At 32.0% G+C, this 14,899-nt stretch overlaps 1 protein-coding gene across 1 annotated transcript; it reads right to left on the bottom strand.

Moving 5' to 3' along the window:
* Nucleotides 1–3,546: 3,546 nt before the first annotated feature.
* Nucleotides 3,547–14,230, bottom strand: LOC114166871 (Sec23/Sec24 protein transport family protein). Its single transcript, XM_028051746.2, has 12 exons — nt 13,390–14,230; nt 12,501–12,674; nt 11,731–11,892; nt 10,624–10,766; nt 8,970–9,045; nt 8,715–8,890; nt 8,536–8,617; nt 6,598–6,675; nt 5,976–6,137; nt 5,624–5,887; nt 4,821–4,925; nt 3,547–3,861 (listed from the first exon to the last, which is right to left on the bottom strand). The coding sequence occupies exons 1-12, from the start codon at nt 14,119–14,121 to the stop codon at nt 3,721–3,723; spliced, it is 2,295 nt and encodes a 764-aa protein (XP_027907547.1). The 5' UTR covers nt 14,122–14,230; the 3' UTR covers nt 3,547–3,720.
* Between the last annotated feature and the right edge of the window lie 669 nt (nt 14,231–14,899).

The following is a 14,899-nucleotide window of genomic DNA, read 5'->3' as shown; positions in this document are numbered from 1 at the left end:
GTTTTTTTTTTTTTGTAATAAAATCATTTTTTTTTTTGGCTCAGTGTTGGTCATATTTGGATATTTTGAATGTTTTTAATTTTTTTGTCATTAAAAAATTAAGTGGTTCTCGAAATATTTTTAACTTTTATTCATAAGATATTTAAAAATAAATCTATTGGTTTTTATTAAATACTTTTCATTAAGCGGTAAATTGGTAATGTATTAAGTGAACAAAGCAGTGTGAAAAACAATCAACACAGAACCAACTAACAACAAATAAAATATCTTTTAGACTAGAAAAGAAAATAAAAAAGATAAATAAAGTTAAAAATTCAATTGTTTGAAGAAAAAGTGAAAAGAAAGTAAAATTTTTAAAATAATTTTATAGATATAATAGTTTAACTTTTTTATACTAATTTAATTAAGGTATACATTTGGTCCTTATTTTTGTTGATTTTATTCAATTTGGTCCCTATTTTCGTTTTATGTTCAATTAGGTTCTCATTTTCGTCAAATTGTGGTCAATTTGGTCTTTTTATTAACGATGTTTAAATAGTTAACGTTTTTAAACAGTACATGCCACGTGTCAGCTCCTGGTTTTTTTGATTTTTTTTTAATTTTTTTTAATTTTTTTAATTTTTTTAATTTCAAAAAAATGATCCACGTATCAAGTCACAATTGTGCCACGTGCCAATGCTAGTGCCACGTGTCAGTTTGTGGTAGTATTATTTTTTTTGTTCAATTTAGTCCCTATATTCGTTATTTTTATTCAATTTAGTCCCAATTTTTACTAAAATAAATCAATTTTGTCCTTTTCAAATTGACACTAAATGTAATATCTTTTATACAAATTATATTAATATCTTTTCTAAAATTGACCTTTAAATTTATTATTTTTTAAATTCCATTATTAATTATTAAATTTAATTATAAATTGAATAAATTCTTATATTTAATTTCTAAATAGAATATAATTATTTAAAATATTATAAGAATATAATTATTAATTTTTTTTCTAATATTTATATTCTAAAATATTTTTAAAATTGATATGTAAAAATATTTTAAATATTCAAAATATTTTAAAAAAATAAACATATTTGTAAAATTAACATTTACATATAAAATATTTTAGATTTTAATATCTAAAATGCAATAAAAATATTAAATATTTTAAATTTAAATGTAAATTTTACAAATGTTAATATATATTTTTAAAATTTTAATAATTATATTTTAATTATATTCTATTTAACAATTGAATCTAAAAATAATATTCAATTAATAATTAAATATTATAATTTATAATTAAATTTAAAAAATAAGTAATAATAATGTCAATTTTAAAAATTAAATGGTTTTGTTTTAACAAAATTTTGGGACTAAATTAAACAAAAATAACGAATGTAGAGACTGAATTGAACAAAAATAACGAATATAGGAACTAAATTGAACAAAAAAAATAATACTACCAGAAACTGACATGTGGCACAATTATGACTTAACACGTGGACACTTTTTTTGAAATTAAAAAAATTAAAAAAAATCAAAAAAATCAGGAGCTGACACGTGGCATGTACTGTTCAAAAACGATAACTATTTAAACACTGTTAGTGAAAAAGACCAAATTAACCATAATTTGACGAAAATGAGGACCTAATTGAACATAAAATGAAAATAGGGACCAAATTAAATAAAATTAATAAAGTTACAATGACCTAATAACTGTGCAGGTATTATCCTTTGACTATGTAATTATAAACTTATTTTTTACTATTTCTTTTTAATAAATCATGTATTTTTTATTATTTATGATAATGCACTTTTCAATGCAATATATATTTATTCATAGATCATGTATATTTGTAATTACTTCATTATCATTTTATATTTTTAGAAAGATTTTTGTTATTGTTATAATTATGAATTATAAAACAAAAACAAAACATGTATTTAGATAACTCAAAAAATTGAGTTTTTTTTGTACATAAATAATTGAAGGGAAACCTAAAATAAAGACGAATAGAGAAAAAAATAAAAAAATAAAAATTTTATAAAAAATATGTAAAAATAATAATTAGTTTTTAAAAATTTAACAAATAATTATATTATAAAAAGTAAAATAAATAATAATTATAGAAAAAAAATCCTTTATACATAGTTGTAAATTATATATATATATATATATATATATATATATATATATATATATATATATATATATATATATATATATATATATATATATATATATATATATATATATATATATATATATATTATGGTTTACATAACTTTTTTCTCAAATTTCTTTAACATTGAACTACATTCAATCATTAAAACTTTTTTATTTTTCGTATTTTTAAAATTTTTCAAGTCTTGTTTTTTCACTTTTTCCATCTTCCCTTTCTATTATTTTTCACAATAAAAAATTATGAGAAAATAAATCTCAAATATTATAATTTGATAAAAAATAAATTTAATATTCAAATATGTTTCGGTTTTTATTTTATATTTAATTTTTAAAGTAAATTTAAGTATTCTAATTAAATTTCTATTAATTTTGTTCTTTTATATAAAATTCTTAAAAAAATATTTTTAAATTAGGTATTTGTTATTTAAGATTTTTTCGATAACTGAGTGATGTAATTATTGTTTCGTCTCATAATATTTTTTACTTATCGTCGTGTATTAATAAATATGAGGTTATGTGATTTATATAAAATGATATTTTGGTTAAAATAAAATGAGTGATTTTTATCCTGACATGTTTTAAATAAAAATAATAAAAACTTATCGGTTAAGATAATGATAGATATGCTTAAGTACCTTGTGTATCAGATTCAATATTGATATCAGTTATTATAGATGTTACTGATCCCTAATCATATCTTGCTAACTTAGATTCCGTTACATAATTTTGTTGCTCACATCCTTAATTAAATTGATGGTTAAATGTGGTCTGTGGTCAATAGTTGGTGTTGTTAGGTTAAGAAATTATGCTGAATGACCTAAAAAATGAGTACCTTTCCATGAATTGAACTAAAGTGAATGGATAAATGATCCTTTTGTTGTTGACGCCATGGTTGGGGGAAGGGTAATTGATTCCATGACAGATTTTAGACCGATTAATTGGTTAAAAAAGTTGAAAATGTGGTTAATTTTTTTGTATGGTGCTTTAAATGTGCATATCACCTGCAGAATGGGTTTAAGAATCCATTGGTCGTGTCTTGTTTAGTCAATAGTGCCCTCCAATTCATGCTTTGATGGCTTACAATTTAGAGTATTAAAAAATGATATATATTAAAAAAACTTGTTACATGCTTGTTATGATAAATAATAACTTGAAATACCGAAAGGAAAATATAAAATGTTTTAAAGTTCATTTAAAAATAAATCAACATAATATAACTAACGAAATACAAATATTAAAAAGTAGAACATAGATTAAAACGAAAGTATAAGAACTAAAACAAATCATTTTTAAGAATAAAAAAAAGGTTTGTTATTGACTAGAACATAGGAGAAACTTTGGCCACCAAAGAAAAGCTTGAAACCTGGATATATAGCTACAAAGAGAATAGATTTACTCCTCGTGTGTCACTGATTTGATCGGTCGATTCCAAATAATTACAACATTTTGCACAAAATTGGAAATTGTAACAGCAGACTAAAATGAAGTTGATGTACAGGGAGCAATAAAAAGAAAATTTTACATAAAAACTCCAAGGTCATAATTTATTGAACTACTAATCTTTGTAAGTGATCCAGGAAGACCTCAAAGCTAACATCATCAGTAAAGATAATATCTCCTCCAGGATGATAATTTTCGGTGTTGTAAGTCGCAGAAGGATTTAACTTTGCCAGTAAAAATCGAGCCTGCACATACATCAACACAAAACATCTTACATTACTGTAAAACGAATGGAGCTTCAAAGCATATGAATCACACCAATTAAATTACAGCTATATTCAAATTCAAGCTCACCAATAAACAAGAATTATTCTTATCATACATTAACAACCAATAGGGAGAGCTTTTAAAATGAAACTGACATGTAAATTCACTTTCTTTTTTCACTGCCAACGGGTCTCAAGGAAACCCACATGCACAAGGATTACAGAAAACCATGGATGGCATCAATAGCTTTTTGTCACCCATTAATTTTAATTCATTGTTCACACATTGGGAGAATACTATATCGAATATCAGCTTTATTCATTTGCTTTAGTAAATGAGATATAAACCCTTCTAGTCGCACATAAATGTCTAATAACTAATACGGTTGTTTAACCTTACATATATATGTAACATTCTGAGGAAAAGCAAACAATCCATGCCATGAAAACCTAAAGAGTATATATACCAAATTCAAAGTTATGAAATACATGTTCCTCAGTACATTAAATGTCATTAGTTGGATAAACATAACATGTCGGTATAATTAGTTAAAAAAAAAGTAATTTATTCTGATAGTGGCAACAACTTATGAAATTCATGCAATCTGGGTTGAATTGCAAAATACTACCGTGAACTTTAAAATCACTAATGAAAGGATGAAATGGAAAAATCTGAGCCCCCTATCCAGATGAAATCTCAGGGAGAATGACAAAATATTGAGGATACTAGGAGTTCTTAACCGGTGTACATGTATACAAGTGCTGAGTGAAATACAAAAGCAAAATTAAAAGACAAAAATTCAGAACAATAATTCTGTAATGACAGCATGGTAATTAGCAAACAATGAAAGGGGTGACAAATTAGCAGCAATGAAAAACGAACGGTAGCAGCAAGAAAGCAAGCCGCCGATCAATGGCAAGAAAGAATAGAAAGTAACCTGAGAGCCATGCTGATCACAAATGACCAGGCGAGGTACAGGAAACCTCTCCTTTATTATTAAATCTGCATCATCATGAGGAGCTCGTAGCAATTGAGCAAATGCCTGAAAAATATAGCCACTTAATCAAATAAATTGTCAAGGTAAGAACATTGGTGATTTAGTGCAGTTCTAGACATTATAACATCAAGAAAACACCGATAGAAGCTTACTAAGACCCGGTAAAGGTGTCCAAAGACCAATTCAAATTACCAGGTTGGTTTGATATAACACAGGCCATAGCCTGGATTTCTCACTAAACAATTAATACAAGAATCATAAAAGTCAAAAAAATAAAGCCCAAGTATTATAAAAAGGATGCCTAACAGCAGCCAAGGAGCTACCAGATTAGCTAAAACTTTGCAGTAGCTGCAAATATAGCCCTATCTATACCTGAAAAATAAAATTTGCAGCGAGCCCAAGCCCCTTACTGAATTTAATCTTAAATCAATATGATCTATAAAAGCCCAAAATCTACTCCCCCACTAACAATTTTGAAATATAAGGTTGGTTCAGTAGGTTTTGAAAGGAGGGTGAGAGAGGTTATGGGTTCAACTCCCCCTACTAACAACAACTAACATTGCCGATAAAAAAGTAATAAATAAATAAATGCCCATAATCTACAATAATTTTTCCCATCACTGAAATTAAAAAGAAAAAATACTGACAGTGAGTTGGATATTGTAATTCTCCAACAAAAACCTCAGATCAAAACTAAATAGAATAACTATTCTCAGATTAGCAATAATATAATCAAAGAATACCTGATGTTCCGGTTCATTATGATATCCAGCCTTACGCCACTGAGCAATTGTTGAACCATGAAAAATAACAACAGTGAAAAATGAATCCAAAAGCAGGATCTTATCAGCCGCAATGGCAGCAACATCAAGAAGAGCTGGTTCTGGACCAGAATGGAATGAATAAGAAATCAATGAAGGCTGAACCATGACAACAGAATTAGCAACATTTTCACGGTTCAGTATCATTCTAAAGTAAGCAGTCTCGTCTGGGCTGTTGTTGAAGACCTGTGATAAATATAATTAGGGAAATAGGTAAGTACAAATATTAGTGCACCAAATATCACAAATTTATAAAAATCCGACAATACAATACCTGAACAAACTGAGAGCGTCGGAAATGAAACATAAATTGTGGAAATATTGACAACCTGGGAGACAAACTGAAAGATGATGGTGTGTCCTTTTGAAATTCCCCAAATCGGGAACACAAATTTATCAATGCCTTGTCCAACCATCTGATAGGATCAAATTCAGCCTGATTCCAAAATTACATCATTACAAAACATGAAAACATAAAAGAACAGGCAACAATTAATTATAATGCATTTTAGTTCTGTAAATTAATTTGCATTGGCACATATTGGGTCGTACCCAAGTCCAATAAATAAGAGCAGGCTTAATCCTAAAGTCATCATTGTCTTCTTGTTATAAGAGAAACTGAAGCATATATTAATTTATTCACTCTATGAAAAGAAATAGGATTAATCCAAAAAGGAGCTGATGATTTAGTTTTAATACACGAATATTTTCGTCCCCCCTCAAAAAAGAGTAATAGTTATAAAGAGAATGAATGAAAAATGTGCGATATTGGTGGAGATGAACAGGATCCACTTGAAGGGGCTGCAGTTCTTGAAGTTGCTAGTATTTCTTTTAATGAACTAGACTATGGTAGTCTTTATTATAAAAAAAGAGGGAAAACAACATCCAGCACTCACCTCTGTTTCCATTTTGAAAGAGACTTGACGAGCCATGACTATGGCAGCTGCTTCTTGGTCAAATCCAGCAATCAAGTCCTACAATTTAGACATAAATTTATAGAAACACTGAAATCTTTCATAAAATAACAACCAAATGATTTTTCTATAACACTGAGAAAGAAATAGAGTAGAGCAAGTTACTTGAAAAATTATCCCACGCAACATTGAACAACCAAAACCACTGGTTATCCCACACAAAATAGACATTGAAGACCCCGCATTTACTAGATATATGGCAAAAGTATTCTACAAATGGTTTGAGCATGGTTATCCCACATAATAGACATTGAAGACCCCACATTTACTAGATATATGACAAAGGTATCAACACTAACCCGACCTTGATAACGGGCCACCAGCAAATATCCAATCTAATAAACTTTATGTTCCAAATATCCAATTCCAGGAGCAAGGGATGTGCTAGGATCGCACATAATCTTAGCATTCAGTCATAGTACTCCTTAAAATGAGTTGGTTAATGCTCACCCCTTCTGGGGGCTTAAATTAAGCTCACATCATCTATAACACATGGACATAATACACCTTAGCAGTGGCTTCTTTGGGCTACCTTAATTGCAGGATTGAAGGGTGAGTATGTATGTAATCTCAAATTCAATAGTGATATGAATTAAATAGTGCTTACCAGACTTTGACAATCACATCTTACAAGTTAATTTTTTGGGCTTCAATTAGACCCTAAGTCCAAATTTTAAAATTATACCAGAATCTATCCTAGATTTGTTGTTGGGTCAACTCTACTGCACTGTTCCCAGCCCATAGCTCCTAGTCTAGAAGGATGAGTTGGAAGCCCGCCCTAGGTGGTCACCTCTAGGTCATAGTATCTCTCAAAGGACTACCTCCAGAGGGGTTGACCAAAAAGGCTAAATAAAATGTCAGTGTGTGGCCACTGAAATGTGTACTCCAAGAGCTTAAGATCCCACAATGAGTAGAGATATGGTCTAAGCCAATTTCAAAGGGTAAGGTTATGCCCTAAGCCAAAACACTAAAAAGAGCCAGAAATAGCCCCTCATCTTTGTGTAGGAAACTAAAAATGGTGACCTATGCATGAGATAACTACATTGTTGGGTCTAGGGTGACTATATGTACCCCAGATTCACTCCCACAACCATAGAGGATAATTTGATGATTAGATTCTGCGTGACTTCAAAGTAAAAAAATCAGATAACTTTATCATGGCCCCTAGGCTCTCCCTCATACAAGAATGAATCATAAGTAAAAAATAAATAAAAGAAGAAAGCTAGATCTTTTTGTTTCGGTGAAGGAAAAGTTCAGTACAAAAATGACTACAATACATGAGAACTGCGATGAATCCATTTACAAACACAGTACATACATACATACATACATACATACATACATATATATATATATATATATATATATATATATATATATATATATATTGATCAACAAAGCTGAAGAGAGAATGAGAGAAAATGAACTGAATTTTATTATCACGTCACACTGTAAGAAAGCTGCACTGACTAACTCATTAATAAAACCTACAACTGTACTAATTGCCTTATTATATATGATGACTATATAAACTGTAAACTTATTTCTACTAACATATATACACATATATCATGTATAGCCAATATTTCAGAGGAAAGGAGCACAGCAACCCAATTGCATATCATAAAAGGAAGCAACCTACTTTCTAAATACCAACCTACCTATTGAACAACTGTCTTAACTTCACTTCAGCTCCAAAGCCTAGACTCGGCACTTACCAATCAGCTAAACCAATTACCCCAAAACCAAAAGCTTCCAACAAGGAAGCTAAGCAAGGGAAGGAATATAGTGGTAGAAACAGTGAACAAAAGCTTTGTTTTGCAGGTATAACGAATCAAAAGGTTGCAGATGAAACCTTACCTGTATACTTTCGGGTCCAGCAATCCATCTACGTGACAGTGTCGTAACCCGTAATCTCATCTGCCCTTTGCTATTCTGATAACTGAAGCAAAACATCTGTGATGAGTGAGAAATATTTCATGTACGTTACCATAACAGATAAAACATTACTCAAAGGAGTATTGAGACGGTGTTCATACTAAGTCAAGAATTGGAAGTAAAATTGATTGCTTGTGGCCTGCATGGCTGCATCAGGACTTTCCTTCCTCACAACATCAAAAAACAGGCACAATGATGTGGATTTGTCGAGGCCACACATCTTCCATGCACTTGTACCCCCTTGACCAATAACAGCATCTGAACATAATGGGCCTTTCTGCAGATATAGATAGGTAGATAAGCATCTATGTCGTGGAGATAAGTAGTAGAAAAGAGGTGAGACATTCTACACATACCTTTTCAAGAGATGCACAAGGGCCAATAATACCCTGGATTTTCAAGTCCTTAGAGCAGTTTATCTCAAATATTCCACTGCAAAAAAAAAAATGTTAAATGAGAAATAAAAGTCATTATATAAAGCAACACATGACAATAAAAACCATCTATACTAACCGTTAAGAGTTTAATATATGTTATAAATGGGAATGATATTACATTTGCAGTAAGGTCATGTAAGACACAACATGAACACTTCGACTCATGTAGTCTCCAAAATGTGAGACATAGGGACACAAATCTATATATTAGATCATTATGAATCATTTAATTTAACAACCAATATCTATATACTCAAAATCATCTATAAACAAGGTTAGTTAAATATAATAATCTAAACATAATGTCACCTAATACAAAAATGAACTTAATAAGTCTATATAATATCCAAAAAGTGAAAAATAGTCATCATATAAGATTTGTTCCTCATTTCTATAATCATAATACAAATTTGTGCAATAAGTTTACAAGTATATGGGTTTTCAGAAAATCATTGTATTTCCCCTTGTTAACATTGTGTTGGAACGTGTCAAAATTATGTCATAGACAAACAAAATGTCTTTTGAATTGGACACTTCTATACGATATGTGTCCTATGAGTGTTGTAGTGTCGGTATTTGTTCTATGAGTGTCGTAAAGTTGATATCTAATACGTACACGGGGGCACACCGTTTGCAAGACGCGTACGAGTTTCATAGCTTATGGTCTATTATCCAGCACTAGCTTGGTGTCAAAGCTTGGTTCTTCTAATACATAAAAGAATGGAGCTGATTGAGTCAACAAGTCAGCTATCCGTGTCTAGGATGTATCTGACACAGATACGTTTAGATACATTTAAAATACGTGTTTGAAAAGTTTCAGCAATTAAAAATGAAAAAAGTGCTCAAAAGTTAACAGTGTTGCTTATTGGTGTATTGCTAATAATCATGTTTTATGAATTTGCATTGTCCTTTGGGTTAAACCTTGATCCGCTAGAAGACTTGTTTACCCATGCTGAATAAGACATCACGTCCCAAATCCCACACTACCTCTTTTTCCTAAACCAAACCTAAAATATAACATTCAACTAATATATACAACAGTCATAATATTTTCTTATAGTCATTTTTTTTCTTTTTTTCTTTTTTTCATCAATTTTATTTTTATATTATTTCAAGCATTAAACATACATGAAATATATAAGCCTAGGATAGGCTCTGATATCATCTTAAGAAAGTAAAACTTAAGCCTAACTCAACCTCATGAAACCAACTTGTAAGACAAGGTTTCCACCCACTTATATGTTCTAATTTGCCTTTATCTCTAATTAATGTGATATCTTCAATACAGTCCCTAATATCGGAACTAGGGGAACCCGATTGTAGGTGACACGAGACCCAACAAGCTTGACTAAGATAGGCTTTGAATAATTCTAATATCATCTTAAAAAAGTAAAATTTAAGTCTAATTCAACCTCACAAAACTGACTTAATAAGGTGACTAACTTAATAAGATGAATTTTACACCCGCCTATACATTATTATTTGGTCATATCTCTATTCCATGTGGACTCTTCAATAGCAAATAAGGAAAATCCACACATCAAAGAAAGAAAATGAAAAAAATAAGACTTACTTTGAAGAGAGACCCAAATCATAATCACCCGATTGGAAAACACGCTTAAGCGAATCCTTGAACACTGAATGACCAAAACTTTCAGCAAGTACAACAAGGCCTCCAGTCCTTTCAACAGCAGTTTTAAGTTCCGCAATTCCTACCTGGAGGATAAAGTATAAACAAGAAATTTAATGTTTTTCAATACGTGAAAATTATACAAAGCAAAATAACCACAAACAAAAATGTCTAACATCTACAGAAATAAGGAATAACACTTTTGTCAGCCAATACAGTCCAACTAAAAGTATAAAGCTTAGCATCACATAACTTGACCAGAAATGAAATCAGATAGCAGGTAACAAAATTTCCAACTATTCTTATTTTATCCATAAACAAACCAGGGATTTCAGACTACAGGAATTATGAATTATACAAAGCAAAATAACCACAAACAAAAATGTCTAACATCAACAGAAATAAGGAATAACACTTTTGTCAGCCAATATAGTCCAACTAAAAGTATAAAGCTTAGCATCACATAACTTGACCAGAAATGAAATCAGATAGCAGGTAACAAAATTATCAACTATTTTTTATTTTATCCATAAACAAACCAGGGATTTCAGACTACAGGAATTATGAATTAGGACAGTCTAATTATTAATGGTGAGAGGTATTAGAATTATGGCTCATTGGAAGGACTTCCCTAAAGTATCATCCACCTTCATTTAAAAATAATGATTGAAAAAATTATTTTTCATAAAATTAAATCTAACAAATAAAATAGAAGCGAAGATTTCAGACAAGACAGATAAAGAATACTCATAAAAACTAAGAAATCAGGGGAAGAAAAAGAAACTTGGTAAAAAAAATATATTTGTGGGAAAAAAAATATAAGTATTAAAGAATGGGAAGAAGTGAATAACAAGTTAAAGCATCGTCACAAACTCTTGATTACACTGGATACTTGGAAGTTAGATTGTTGTTTAAATATTCTAAGTTTGGCAAAAACTTAACAGTGAAGGTTCTTTAGGGGGAAGCAGAGACAAACACTGGTTAACTTATACACAAGTAAACAGCTGTGTACTGAACAAAAAAAGGTCAGTTGATAAAAGTGAACATTACCTGATCAAGAGCACAAGCAAAGAGATCTAGTACATGTCCTTGATGTACAAGCTGCTTTGCAAGTCCATCATAGAATTTCACACATTTATGGTAATGTGGCACAGAATCTTTATCCAGATCCTTGTGGGATCGAATTGGTTCAGAAAGTTGTTTGGATACAATCTGCAATATACAATAGTTCAAAAGATGGAAGCAGCTGAATGTCATCAACCAATCAAGTAAGATGGAATTCATTATTGCCTATGATGCAAACTCAATTTTACAAGTTCAACAAAATGGACTCAAAGTTAAATACATTACACTGATGCAGGCATTCAAAACACCAAGATCCATTGTACATGCCAAATAAAAAATGCCAACATAGCAAATGCATTCAAAACTAAAATATTTGTGTTTAGATACTAAAGAGGAGGGAGGAAAGTACAACACTCAATTTTACTAAAAGATGTCATAATAGAGAGTTCCATCTAAAATACAGTCATGATAAGAAAAATATATGTATGAAATATAATATCATCCTTAAGAAATCTTTGAAGCTTAAACTTAAAGTATAATTGTTAACCTCAACATTTTGTTGCTGAAAAGGTTCCTTTACTACCAGCCTAAACACTCCATTGATTACACAGGCTTCACTTATTAATGTTCACTCGAATAACCTACAACACTAACTAATCATAGAACTCAAATTTTGCTACATGCACAACTACAACAATAAATAACTCATTGACAAACGTAAATATGACTACATAAGTTGCATAAGAGGCTCTTACAGGGGCAGGTCCTTCAGTAGCCGGTCCACCAATAAATGCCATTATTCTTGCGGCAGAACCAGGGACACATGCCCCTAACAAACTTGCTGCGATACTCAGAGCTGTGCTGGTACACCGAGTTGCTCTCTGATCTGCGGGCACTGCCCATGGATCTTTCTGCAGCTCCTCCAAAACCTGCCCACCAAACCAAACCACAAGTATACCACCCATAAATTAACACAAAATACACTCCAAATTCATTTCATTTCACTACAAGAAAAACTCAACACAAAAGTTAACACAGAAAACACTCAAATTCATTCCACTCCGGTACAAGGGAAACTTAACAAACATTACCATATTAAGAGTGGAGTGTACACACAAAAATTTAGCACCGAATGCAATTATACACACACCAAATGCATCTCATTCCACTACAAGAGACACTGAACAAACATTCCCAAATTGAAAATAGAGTCTATACGCACAAATTAACACCAGCGTCTTAAAACAGTCTATGAACACAGTTTTGACCACAATGTCAAGGTGTTTGGAGTGTCTGCCACCACATGACAATTGCATTTGCAGCTGCATCAGCCACATGTGTCTGCAATTTCAAAAAAGAAAAAACACCGTGCAGGTGACAAAAAAAACTTCCACAATTTAAACCTTGCCAAATACAAATTCATTTCATTCCACTACAAGAGACACTAAACAAACATTACATAACTGAATTGAGAGCGGAATGCGAGCACACACACATACACGCAAAATCAACACAAAATATACGCAATCCGAATTCATTTCATTCCACTGCCAAAGGCATTCAACAGGCATTACCAAATCGAGAGTAGCACCCGTGCGCACACAGAAATTAACACCAAACATACTCCAAATCAACAAACATTACCGAATTGATAGTGAACTCGCACTCAGACGCCGGCACGAGGAACCGCGAAATGCTGTCCGCGGAGAGACCATCGCGCGCGCCAGCGACCACACCAACGGCCGGGCGTGGCTTCTTGGCGAAGAAGCTCATCTGTTCGAGCAGCTGGTCCTTGGTGACATCCTTCGATCCCTTGAACACGTACGTCTTCGGCAACGCACCAAACCCTAACTCGTGAACATGCACGAACGTCCCGAAGGTGATGAGTCCAACGAGCGAATTCTCGGGAAGGAGCTCGACAGCCTGCGCGAGCGCGGAGCGCAGGAATCCGATCTCCTCCTCGATGACGCATGTGTCGACGACGAAGAGGAAAACGGGAGGTACGGCGGCAGAGGCAGCGGACGAGGCGTCGGAGTTATACTCGACGGTGGTGTACTGCGGGAAAAGCTCGGCCGGGAGGGATTCGTCGGATATTGAGGCGTAGTGAGGGGGAAAGTGGTTGCGCTGGAAGCAGAAGGGGCAGATCCAGATCTTGGCGGCGAAGTCGACGATGCAGAAGGGATTGAGAACGGAGCGGCACGTGCGGCATCGGAGAGGCGTGTAATTGAGGACTGGCATGGAGGGGAATTGCTTTATGGGAGTGTAGACAACGGAGACCGGAACGACGCAGTTTAGGGCGTCTTGCTTGGTGCCTGGGATCACGTTCCAGGGCATGCGCACGCCGTCTTGGGATTCGAGATCCAAGAATTCGGCCATGGTGAGAGGATCGGTGAGAGGAGAGGAAAGAGAGGAAGACGAGAGAGCGATGGTGGTGGTTTTGGCGTGTCTCTGTCTCTCCCACTCAAAAGACTTTGATCCCAGTATTAGTAAAAAGAAGAAGCATGCTTTCAATTCAATCTTGAATCAAAAAGAGAGACCCAATGGTGACTTTTGATTGGTTGGTTAATGCACAGTTTGAACTAACCAGCAAACTTTCAGAGAGGAGTTTATAACTATTATTATAAAAAATAAATTTAATGATTATTATTAAATTTATTAATATTATTACGTAATTAAGATTTTTGTGTGGTCTTTCGATATCTTATTATCAAAACAACTTACATGCTTTTGTCATGTCAATTCAATTAATATAAGGAACTTAATAGTACCTACTGTTATATGAAAAACTTAACAAACATGTGAACAATAGAATTGACACAAGAAAAAAGAAAGGCTTAAACAAAAAAAATGGTTAAATCATAAGCAATTCAATTTGAAGAAAAAAAATTATTAAGCACTAAAAACAGAAGTCAATTATATAGTATGAACTTAAAAGTTATTTAAATCATAAAATTTTAATTAACGGTTGTATACTTGTATGTTTGAGAGCTTTTACCTTTTTCTATTCATATTGTACCTACCGTGTTTAAGTATCTTGAAATACAATTCAGTTAGATATTTTCTAAAGTTTATGTTATTAAGGCAGTCAATTATTAACCATGCAACAGATATAATATGACTACATACCTTTCTAATTAATTAAACAGAAAAAGAG

This window comes from Vigna unguiculata, chromosome 10 (genome assembly GCF_037176805.1).
Source record: "Vigna unguiculata cultivar grain cowpea cultivar isolate G323 ecotype 2 chromosome 10, ASM3717680v1, whole genome shotgun sequence".
Taxonomy (NCBI): domain Eukaryota; kingdom Viridiplantae; phylum Streptophyta; class Magnoliopsida; order Fabales; family Fabaceae; genus Vigna; species Vigna unguiculata.
This window is presented reverse-complemented; position numbering and strand designations above follow the sequence as displayed.

Coding starts and splice junctions, on each gene's coding strand:
- LOC114166871 (XM_028051746.2), bottom strand. CDS start 14,121: ATGGCCGAATTCTTGGATCTCGAATCCCAAGACGGCGTGCGCATGCCC. Junction 11,893..12,500: donor CTACTGAAGGACCTGCCCCT/GTAAGAGCCTCT, acceptor TGTATATTGCAG/ATTGTATCCAAACAACTTTC. Junction 5,888..5,975: donor GACGCTCTCAGTTTGTTCAG/GTATTGTATTGT, acceptor TATTTATCACAG/GTCTTCAACAACAGCCCAGA.